Source organism: Myripristis murdjan, chromosome 9 (assembly GCF_902150065.1).
Source record: "Myripristis murdjan chromosome 9, fMyrMur1.1, whole genome shotgun sequence".
Classification (NCBI taxonomy): domain Eukaryota; kingdom Metazoa; phylum Chordata; class Actinopteri; order Holocentriformes; family Holocentridae; genus Myripristis; species Myripristis murdjan.
In genome coordinates, this window is record NC_043988.1 from 17,913,806 (window position 1) to 17,926,112 (window position 12,307).

The following is a 12,307-nucleotide window of genomic DNA, read 5'->3' on the forward strand; positions in this document are numbered from 1 at the left end:
TATCCTCAGAGTGGTCGGCTATAATAGCAACATATGATATTAATTGAACCTTTCCTGTTGTTTGTCGAGCTGAGGATGGTGTGACTGGGGATCATTCTGCAGGCCAATGCAGACCTCAAGAATGCAGTGATTGTTTAGTCTGTGCTATTCACACTATTGTGGTGATAAAACAGCACATCTTATACAGCTTGTCTGCCTAAAGCAATGCACTGTTCTATTGGGAATTAACACAGCTGAGAGCACTGACACTGTGACAGTTAGACAGTTTCCTCGGTTTGTTATTAACACTTCTCCCATTCCCACCATTTAATTAAATGAATAAATAGGTTTTGCCAAACAGTGTTGTGTCCTCCAAATTTAAATACTACTGTTCTTTTCTTTCCCCCTTTGTAATTGCTCAAAATCTTTTTGGTATACTCCTTATGATTTGCAAAGTTTCAGATTTAATCAGATGGCTGTTACTCCAAAGTGCTGCAGTTGTCACTTCTTTCTTTGTTGAAGAATTTGGAGATTCACAACATGAAATTTGGTATTCATGCTAGTTTATCAGCTGCTTGCCTACTGATGCTATGACCATAAAAGGTATTTGTTGTTGTTTTTTATGGCCTTACCATAGACCAGAAGACATTACAGCATGTTCGTGTTTTTTTTTTTTAATACTTTTCCTGGGCTGGTATTTCCTTGACGTTGCTAAGCAGCATGTCTGTGTTAGTAAACATGTCCTGGAGAGAGACTGCAGCCAAACGAACACACATGCATTTGTCCGCAACATGAGGTGAATCTTTGTTCAACTGGGGGGATAAAATGTACAGATTTAAATTTTTTGTCAGTCTTTCACTTCCTCTCCCTACCACTGTTTTCAGCCTTACCTGTCACACTAGAGTTGCTGATGTAACTCCTTGGTCGCACTCTCTGTGCAGAGGTGTAAGACTAAGCAGAATATCCCAGCATGCATTGGAGCCTGTCAGAGATAGTGGTCATTAGGCATTCCAGTGATGCAGACTGGCGTGGAAAGGGACCTGGAGTTGTAAGCTGTTCCACTCCCCTGAGGGATGCCCAGGGCTCTCTGGGTTGGTCAGGACCTGTCATGGGCAGGCCAGAACACTGTTATCCACACATCACATTCATGGCCTGAATTTGCAGCCAGTCCACAGTCTATAGTGTAATACATGCTTGTTATTTTGATGTTGAGGGGCATGTTTTCAGCCCATCCCTGTTGTAACTATAATACTTGAGAGCAAGACTGATAATTGTTGATTCTTAATTAGCTTTGCCCACCAAATCACCAGTGAACTGCACGCAGTGGCCTCACCCGACAGTTATTGTTTTGGCCCTCCTTTCCTTCACTCCCCTCTTTTTTTAGGGGAGAGAACTCACTCCAGCCAAGAGAGCATATGGTCCTGTTAGAGAAGCAGTAGGAGCTAACTCTAAATGAACACTTGCAGTGGCCAGCTATTAGCCTGTCATACCCTTGAGTGCCCGCAAACACTCAATTTAACATGAATGCCCTTACTTCAGCTTTCTGCCAGCCTTGTGATATCAGTCTGATATCAGTCGATGCAGAACAAACTATATTGTTTTCTTGCCATCTCATCCATTATAATGATGTGTATAGATTGTTTGATCATGTTTATTTTATTGAGTGGTATCCAGGAAGGGGGCATGCGAGAAGAAGTTACAGTCACCCATATAGTATTATACCTATGTTTGTGACTTTTCCTTATGTGGAAAAGCCTCTGGCTGGTATTTTCATACTGGGGTTGGACTAAATTAATCTGAATGAGGATTATGCATTTGTTTTGTGTACAAATACCCTCTCAAGGTAAACACCCACAGCATTTGCTTTCCATCCCTGATTGAAGCTCATAATTTCAACTGGAGCAGAGTTAATGGCTCAGGTCAGACCTGAAGTCTACAAGTCTCATGTATGGGGCACATCCAATATTGTGCTCTCTGAGTGCCAGGAATCCCAGGATATTACAAATTGGTTGTTCTGTGACAAGGCAGACTGAGCCTGGCGTTGTTCAAACTGAATCAACAGAATTGGACAAAGAGTTTAATTAACCAGGTTGTTCAACACATCACAAGTCACAAAAAGCGGCATTTGTATTCTTCTGGGTGGTGTCTGTCTAACGAGGGTGTGTGACAGGTCCAAGCTGGCCGAGGTCCTAATCTGTTCTGTCTCACTCACTGCAGTGGGTTTATGCTTTTGGCGGCACAATCGGTAGATTGTTCAAATAACCTACGGCTTTTCTCTGCTGCATCAGTTTATATCACAGCCACAGAAGCACGTTTGTGTTTTTGTGTGTGTGTGTGTGTGTGTGCGTGCGTGTGTATGGAGGAGAGGTATAGAGGATTTCAGAGTGCTGTGAAAACTGAATAACTAAGGAATTTATCGCCAAATTGTTTCTTTGTCACAGCATAACTGCCATGGCATTTCACATTTCTCTTGCACAAATATTAATATCCATGAATGCTAAATAAAAAAGGTGTTGAAACTGTTGACATTTAAATTGTCATCATAGCTCTATCAGATTGTCAGTGGGCACTTCAAGTTTTTCTTTATCAGCCACATCTTCAATAGTACTAGGTAATTTGGTTGCTAACCACTGGAGCATTATTATTTTCAATATACGCTATAAAGTGTTAGCAAGCTACATAAAGTATACACAGGAAGTGAATATTATGATATTACAAATTACAACCAGTTTTCTGTTATTCACTATCACAGCAGCTCCAACATGGGACTAGGCTGAAGTTTTAGAAGTGAGGTTACAAAGGTCAGATGAAAAAATGTTGGGAGTTTTTTGACCGCGTTATCAAGATTCCCCGCTGGACAGGTGGTTGATTTAGGTGTCTGTTCACATACAGCTTCCATTGCAACCAGACTATATGGCAGATCTGTAGTTAAGAAAGTAGACAAACTGACCTCATGACTTCTCACCCCTTAAAACAAAGTGGTCCTTGTTCAGTGTTTTCCTCAGACTACCTTTAGATTACTGTAAGGAAGAGCAATTTTCCTGTTTTCCTTTTTTAACGTAGATGAAAACCAAACATAACTGAGCGTGAACGTCTGGAGTTGAAGTTGAGATGAGGCTTTCCCAGCGGTCGCATAAGGCTGATTATAGCCTGCTAGTGACATGCTGTGAAATGACTTAACAAACGGTCTTAAAGTTGTTTGCCAAAGTGGCCAGTTCTTTGCATTGAATTGAATTCCGGGTGTTTTTAAACGGAGAGTGCATCACTACCAAGATTTCTTAAGACTGTCTAATATAGGAAACCTTGTTCCAAGGTCATCCAATTTTATTTACAAATGTACCTCTGATCCAGATTAATTTAAAGAATGATTTATGGAATCTCATGAAAGTTACAAATTTGTTGTGAATGAATAAAAGTAAAGTTGAGGCAAAAATTAAATATAATCAGTCAGTTAACCTCATAGAACTAATTTGGTTTTGTTAGTGCTACATCTATGTTTATGGATTTTGAAGTAAAATGTAATGATTCAGTTTAATTACAGATTCTGTTTTACAGAAGAGTTGAGCTATTAGGAGACTCCCAGAGCCCTACAGGAAGAACTTCCTGCTTGTGTTCTTATCCCTCTCCTGTAGGAAACAGACCATACATGCATTTTTGCTCGTTTATTCTCTCTCTCTCACACACTCGCGCGCGCGCGCACACACACACACACACACACACACCCACCCACCATCAGAACCATCAGCAATGCATATCTTACATCCGCTGCTGTACTTTAGTCCCATTGATGAGTCAAGCTGGGGAGAATAGGGAAGCACAGTGTCAACAAGGTTCAACCAGGATTTGACAAGCTTACAGACCCCCTTTTTCTGTGAAAAACCAAGCACAGTTAAGGGCTTTTGTATTAGCTTAAGTTGTAGGTTAGATTGGACTTCAGTTCTGTTCATTGATCTGAGACTGGCTAGCTTTCCATTGTCTTTGGAAGTGGTCTGTTATTGTAGGCTGAGCAGCGGGACTTGTAGCTCTTGAATAGGCTTGTTTTCCAAAGCCCCCTTGTCTGCCAGCAGATTTTTGTCTGGGTGAGAATTTTAGCTGAACTAGCTACAAAGTCTGTTTTTGTTAGGGTTGGATGTGTCCATTTTCCTTTTGGAAGTGTCTCTTTCGAAGTATGTCATAGACAAAGGGCGTTTGTAGTATTTCAGATGTTTAATATTTGGCATAACAGAAAATGGGGGGGGGGGCTAAAACAAATAAGCTGTGAAGAAGTGGTGAGCCCCATTTAAAATATCATCACACATGCTTATGTGTTGCCTAACTTGTGTGCTGTAGGGTCTGGTGAAAATATTCTGATTTCCTTTTGACCGTTTTTACAATTTTAAAGTGGAGCTTTAGTGAAGATGATTTTTGAGGGGATCAAAATGTACTATTTCACTAGGGGGTTAAGTTTGAAGTGATAAACGTGATGTGATCTGCAGACCACATCACACACACTAATGAATCTGTCACCATTGAGATACTCTGTTTCTCCTTGTACTTAACAAATTTTCTATTATAGTTGATAAATATGCTGCCTTTGGACTAGAGGGAAAATGACTCATTGACTGTGGCCAGGGTTGGGTATCACTTGGAAAATATCTGACTGTGGTATTGGTTCTTTAATTCAGTGTGTACCACAATAATTGGATACTTTGTGTTAATGAAATCATTTCCACCTAATTTTTCTGTGAAGCCAGCCTCTGAAAATTAATGCATGTCAAACAATTTTCCTAGGAAATCTAAGTTTACTACTGCAGTAAAATGCAGCTAATGGCTTGTAGTTATTACACTACATGACTTGAATGGCTTGACTTGAATATCAGGATAACATTCCCTTGTGTAACCTTTTCGTAGCTAACAAAGGGATTAAGTAAATGGAAACAAAACATGGAAGAATGTGTGGAGCACATGAGTTCTAACATTCACATCTGAAGCCGTCGATGAGTCTTTACTTTGCACTCAGTATCTGTCGCATTGTGTTTTGTTGTGTTGTGAAATAGAGTTTAACTTTCATCTGATTCTCTTCACATTTGGGATTTTTTTTCATGAAGTTGAAATATCACTTAACTACACTAGCACTTAACTAAAGCAGAGATTATTGTTATGATTTTGTTGGAGTGCATTGTGTGTTTGCATAAATTACCAGTCGTCAGTAACAATGCAGGGTAATATACAGCATGCTGATGCTCTTTCAAGCTGAATGTAACAACACTGGCTATGTTTTCATGCGCAGAAAATTCTGATCTTGATGTGAATTTCTCAGATAAGGTGGTTTTGGGTCAACATGTAAATGTCACAATAACTCTGAGTAACCCTGATAAGCTCATAACTCAGATTATGACAAGCCTGGTTAAAATGCCTGGCTTACTCTGATATTAAACAGTATTAAATGAGACCTTAACCAGAGTATGGCCAATAGCCAGATTAGTCCGTGCATGTAAGCAGGCACTGATAGTGACCAGCTGTAAGACCCACAGCCAAAGGGGCTTCTCCAGTGTTGTTTATTCAGCCAAAAATAAAAATATCAAAAGTTGGCACCGAAGATTGTAGCACTGTAATATTGTACACACCTTAAAAGCAAGGCTTAGAGCAAACTGCACACCACTTACCATTAACTTTAAGGGTTATTGGTAGAGGGATGCAATGATAAGTGGAATGCAATTAACCTGAAGGGGTTCAACTAGATACTCGTGCTAAATGCCAGAGAGCCATTTCATTTTTAAGTGGTGGCTGATGCAATACTATGGCCTAGAGCAGGGGTAGGCAACCATGGGCAACCTGCAGGCGAGAGGCTGCAGGTTTTCATTCCAACCAAAAACTCCACCAGGTGATTTCACTGATTAGTCCCTCTTCTTTGCTTAAAAGTGAGGTAATCAGTGAAATCACCTGGTGGAGTTTTTGGTTGGAATGAAAACCTGCAGCCTCTCGGTTCACTATGACACATGGTTGCCTGACCCTGGCCTAGAGCAAACCCTCTTGAACCAACACTGAAGAAGTTCAGTACGTTAGGCTACATATGGCCCTTTTCCATTAGTATCTACTCGGCTCGACTCGGCTCGACTCTACTCGCCTCGACACGGTTTAGGTGGTTTTCCATTACAATTGAGTAGCACCGCGCCGTGGGTGGAGTCGCCGGCGCACCGTCCAGCTCCCTCTGGATTCTTTGGGCCGCCACAAAGCTCAGAAAAGTCTCCACGTCTTTATTTGACCGCGGTAGCGGTTTGCTTGCCATTTTCCGACTTTGACAACTTCACTGACGATCAATGCGCACGGCCGCTGTTGCCGTTTTTTTTTTTTTTTTTAAATGTCGGGTTTTGTTTTCATGCGGGAGTCGCTCTCGTCACTCCCTGTCCAATCAGTTGCCTGCACCGCGTTTACGTCACATTTTCAGCTCGACTCAGCTCGACTCAGCTCGCTTGGAACCCCGGCTGAGTAGGTGCTAAATGGGACCTGCTAGCAGGTACTACGACCTAATGGAAAAGCTCTTAAACCGAGTAGAGTCGAGCCGAGTCGAGCTGAGTAGGTACTAGTGGAAAAGGGGCAATAGTCTGACATCTCCGCTGTAAAAAATGAGGAGTAAAACAGCAGTTGCTGTTTCCTATTTGGGGACTGTTTGCCAAATGTTTGTGGCCAAGATTTTAAAACAACGTTTGGAATTTTACACGGTTTACACTGACTTCGGGAGGGTTAAAATTGTTTTGTCTTGATGGTGCCAGAATGGTGGTTAAAAAAAGTTAGTCTGGAGCCCTGTACCTTGTTCATAGGAATAGATGCCATTTTAATGCCATTTTATCAAAAATTTAATTTGTAAAATATTTATCTAAAATCTAATTTATCAAAAATGTCATTGTGTAAACATTTGGTGAAAGCACCAATAGTCTTCCCCACAATGTCATCACAATATCGATATTGAGGTTTTTGGTCAAAATATTGTGATATTTGATTTTGTCTGTATCAGCCAGCCCTATATTGAACCCTATCAGCATAAGATAAAATTAGCACGCAGTGATAAAATCACTTTTGCAAAAATAAACCTGGATAGGATGTTCACTGTGATGGATCACTTGCACTTCCTTGCATCTAATTTTGTTTTGTGTGTCCCTTTGCACTTTTTATGTAGACAATGAAAAGCACCATTCTTACTCATAGTAGAAAAATAGATGTAAAAACAAATATATATATATATATATATATATATATATATATATATATATATACACACACACACACATAATAGGCTAGATATTAAAACACATGATGTTTTGGCACATCTGTTCATCAAGGCCTTAGTAAGATGAACATTGTCTACAGCTTACTGTCACTCTAGGGCTGCGCCTCACAGCTGGCTCACTAAGAGCTCCGGGCCAGGCTGAGGCACAGGTGCCAGTGCAGCACCTTTCTGCATCTTCATTCCATTAACATTTTGCAATGTTGGTAACAGTTCTGAAGATTTTCATGTATAATCATTACATAATTGTGTTAGCTCTTAGCCCAAACTTGTGGAGATCAAAGCAGTGGTGTATTCTGTGTTTGTTGGTCAGCCATGTGCTAATGGGTAGCCATATCAGTTCATGTCTTCTAACAGTCAGTCAGAGGTCAGAGAGAGGAGAATAGGAGTGGTCTGTTCCAACACAACCTTGGAGTCAGAGTTGTGCACATCTGGAAAGGGAAATGTGTTTTGTGGAAAAAAAAAAAAAAAAAAAAAAAAAACTCACATGCTCTGTCTGTTCTACCAGTCATTCTGCAGTATGTGGATGCATGCTCAAGTCTTGCAAGTTAGAAAGTAGCTCAAGTAGTCTGTATATCCTCGCTGTTAATATTGCAAATAGATTTTTCATGCTGATTATCTTGTTGATATTTTGGTTTAAATCTACTCTGATGCAAAAGCCTGAAAAACGGTCTTCATTGATAAGATTTCTCAACTAATAAAATAATTTATGCTCTCTTCCATTTGCACAGATATGTTAAGACGAGTTGTGCGGCAGAGCAAATTCCGTCATGTCTTTGGCCAGGCGGTGAAGAACGACCAATGCTACGATGATATCCGGGTGTCAAGGGTCACATGGGACAGCTCCTTCTGTGCGGTCAACCCCAAATTTGTTGCCATTATTATTGAGGCCAGTGGGGGTGGAGCTTTCCTGGTTCTCCCTCTTCACAAGGTAAGTTTATGGGCTTTGATAGAATCAGTGATACCACAGTAGGTTAGCACAGCAGATTTATCAACTGCTCGGCACAGAGCTGGGCTGTGTGATTTGGACTAGCCTGAATGAGATGTCAGATGACATTGAGGTTTGGCATGTGAGCATGAATATATTTCCTGTTAGGGTTGTCCCGATCCGATCATGTGATCGGAAATCGGGGCCGATCACATGACTGAAGACTCGATCGGGACTCGGACGTTATGTACCGATCAGGTATCGGATAAATAATATATATACATATGTATATTTATTGTCAGGGTTTTCCCTGCCTTATAATTTCTTAGGCGCACCGCCTAGACGTTTTCACCGACCGCCTAGATCAAATGAACGCGGAAAGAGGAAAAAACGCACATCGACATATTCAATCTGTGGCTCCTTTAGGAATCTGTTGTTGATGCTAGCTTGGATTGTCCGGAGGGAGTTAGGCGGGCACTGGGCCATACGTCATGAAATACTGACAACGGAATTAACCAATCACTGCAGAGAATAGTTTCTGCGTGAACGCTGAGAGGATGGCTTTCAGCCGCGACATATCCGCTGTAGGCTAGGCGGAGGGGGAATGTATGAATCGCCTAGCGCGAAAAACACAAGCGCTCGCAAACACCAGTGATACAATGACAACATAGCGACTTTCCAAACCCCCCCCCCAAGTGACTTAATAACCTAACGTTAGTCAGAAACTTATTCATGTAACGTTTGTTGTGTTTGTTTTTGTGCCGATATGCCGTGCGCTGGCCGCCCATCTCTCCCTCGTTCCACTTGCTGATACAATGACAACTTAGCGACTTTCCAGACTCCCCCAAGTGATTAAACCCCCTAACGTCAATCAGAGACGTATTTGTGTAATTATTGTGTTCGTTTTTATGCTGCTATGCCGTGCACTGGCTGCCTTCCCATCTCTCCTTCGTTCCACTTGCTGTTCGCTTCGCTTTTCACACACAAGCACCCAGCCCCCCCGCGCAGTAAGCTATCAGCTGTATACTAGTTTCCAACCGCTTGGTTTTTGTATTAATTTCTGTACTTTATTTTATTTCCTGCTACTGTTTGTGTTTGTACATATTTTGTCAGTATCTTAGATCTTGCCATTTATGTTTGTGTGTGGAGACATTTGAGAAAATAATTAAAAATAATTAAATTATAAAATGTTAATCTAATGTCCAAATAAATCGGTTAATCAATATCTGCGTTTGCCAATTAACTGCCTTTTATCAAAATGCAGTTTGTTAAACACTTAAATTGTTATACTAGCTTCTTCATTTGTCTCAAAGAGTGCATTTCATTTCCATATTGACCTATCTGGAACCGCGGTTGTTTCTTGGCAATCATTAATAACATATCATTTCCTGGTTTTATAGAAGTATCGGATCGGGACTCGGTATCGGCAGATACTCAAAATCAAATGACTCGGACTCGGACTCGGGGGCAAAAAAACGTGATCGGGACATCCCTATTTCCTGTGGTGCTATGCCTCTTCAGTCTATACCACTTCATTATCTATCAAGTGCTAGAACACTGGTGTTGCTTGGAAGTTTTTATCACTTATTCTTGGGTAGAAATGGACCAGTTTGCCTGGTAGCTTTGGCTTACTTTGGCCCACCAGTTTCTGTGCTTTTATGACAGTATCTTTTGTCCCCTTATGCCTTAGACAGAGGTTCAGCACATAACTAGATGGTGTAACATCCAGTCCTACCACTCTAGACCAGTGGTTTTCAGTTTTTTTGGTTGGTGACCCATTAATACAAGCTATTGCTGACGTGTGATCCCCTGTCTCAAGCTGCATATGCAGAGTTGTGAACAGTCCATCTAAAGAATGACCATCTGTTCAGGTTGGTAAATTTGGGTAATTGTCAGGAGACATTGCATTTTAAAACTACTCAGTATTTAAAAAAAAATAAAAGGAAAAAAATGAGTAACACATGAAAACGTAATCATAATAAATTTGCATACTAAAAATCTTTTTTCTTTTCTTTCGCATATGTGTTAATCATCTCGAAATCCCCCCAAATGATCTCATGACCCCCTGGGGAACTGGGCAATGCCCAGTTTGAGAACCACTGCTCTAAAATATACAATATTCAGGCATGTTACACACAGTAAAAAATTTTTTTGCATGACATTCAGAGCTCAGGTCAGGGAAATGACACATCGGCCTCATGTTATAACCTAAAATTACCAACCCACTGCTGGATTTGAAAATATAGGTTTCTTATAATACTTGTTCCTTCACAAAGACTATATTCTCAGTCTATACATTGCCAAGCCATTATTCAGGTTATGGTTAAGCAGAGGGGGGGCTCTATTTGAGTGCATGAGACAGAGATGGGTTGTGACAGATTGGTTTTCTCAGCAATGCAAAATTCACCAGTGGTCAATGGAAACAATAGAGATCGCAGATTGCAGACAAGCTCAGATGTTGGTGGCACTAGCTAGCCATACTGGGATGGATTTGCAGCTGCAAGTCCTCAGTCCATTCAGGTTTTCTAGTTCTGTATTCAATATAGGCCAGTCTCTCAACAACCTGGTGTATTCATTTAAAAGGAATTTTTTTCTACTGATTGAGAAATAGTGCATTGAAATGGAGTAATGCTAGCCTTTAAAGGCATTGTGTCTGTATGAGTGGGGTTATGCATGAGCTGTAGTAACAGATGATGTAAGGAGATCATATTTTGACTGACATTTTGACTGACACATACACTGTAAAGGGGAGAGGAAGTTGCACTAAAAAAATCCTCTTCCTTACCAGCATGTGTTGGCCTCAAATATTTTCTGGTGTTTGTTTTTGTCAGTGATAGTCTATTGCCCATGCTTTGTGCAGCAAATGATCAGTTGCATTGCAGACTTTGCTTGCTAAAGGCAGGATTGCTGACTCTTCAGGTCAGTGTACCTTTAGATTAACATTTACCAGAGTGCCGTTTCACACAGCCAGCATGTATACAACAGAAACCACACCAAAGCCCTGGAGGGAACAGTCTGCCTGCTCCTTGCCTCCTTATAAGGGCCTTGAGTCACTCCATTCCAACTGGAACTGCCCTCAGGTTGGGTGAGACAGCATTTGTATGTTTGGCTATAAACAAGGCAGTTGCATGAATATCTCCCTCCCTTGTCTTTTAACCTTGGTGTCATAATTGGGCTAATCAGGGTGTAGCAAAGGTCAGACTCACATTGAAACTACTTGGGCCTCTGAAATGCCCCACAGAACTGGGTGACATTATGGTGGCCAGTGGTGAGCTGCTGCCATCCTGCTGGTGTTCCTGGTCTGCTGCTTCCTTCATGGTCTAGTGGCAGGTCTTGACACCCTGAGTGACATAAGTACTGCTGTGCTGCTGACAGATCCAACCTGGGCCTGTAATTAGAGCACACCAGCACACTGGCATGTCATCTGAGAAGGCTCTGGCACAGGGGACCGGATCCTTAGGCCTGTCATCACACAGTTTACGCCTCTCAGCACCTCATTCAATACAGAGTTTGTACTGGAGTTGGGCTGAGAGCTAGATGAGCTTCACACTACTTCTGTCCCTCTCTCCATGTCTCTGTTAGAATGAAATGCCCTCTGCATGGCATGTCACAGTACAGTAATGGTGTGTTCACTGAACAAAGTCTGCTTTCACCACTGAATTAGAAGTGGTGGGAGACTGAGGTCTTTATGTGCAGAGCACAGCCTGGGCAATTTCCTCAAGTGAGAGATTAAAAAAAGCTCTTTTGATTTTTAGATCTGCCCACATACAAGCTGGCAGTTGTGACATGGACTAATCTCTCAGTAATAGTGTTTTCTCTATCTCAACAGCATTCATAAACAAGAGTTGAAGGGGAATGCTATCTTATTTAGGAATTCAAGTATTTTATTCCTGTAAATTAGGAACGTTTGGACAGTTTTTATCATCACAGAGCCAATGGTCTATGTCTGATGTCATATTGAACAGAGAAGTTTCTCTATCAAAAATAACAAAGTATGTCTGAATTTCAGCATCCATATGGACTTCATTTTATAATCAGTTTTCAACAGAAACTGTATCTTTACGCTAGAACATTATCAGGAGTAAAGTTACATTTTCCACCTTGTCTAATTCATTTTCTGTGGAGCTACACAGAAT

The 12,307-nt window shown here is 41.1% G+C and overlaps 1 protein-coding gene across 1 annotated transcript in view; it reads left to right on the top strand.

Annotated features, from left to right (window-relative positions):
- The window catches only part of coro1ca (coronin, actin binding protein, 1Ca), a 41,557-nt gene that overhangs the window by 10,759 nt on the left and 18,491 nt on the right, over positions 1-12,307 (top strand). Inside the window, exon 2 of the mRNA XM_030059980.1 lies at positions 7,975-8,174. Coding sequence (XP_029915840.1) covers positions 7,977-8,174 — 198 coding nt within the window. The 5' untranslated portion in view covers positions 7,975-7,976. The remainder of the gene's footprint in view (positions 1-7,974; positions 8,175-12,307) is intronic.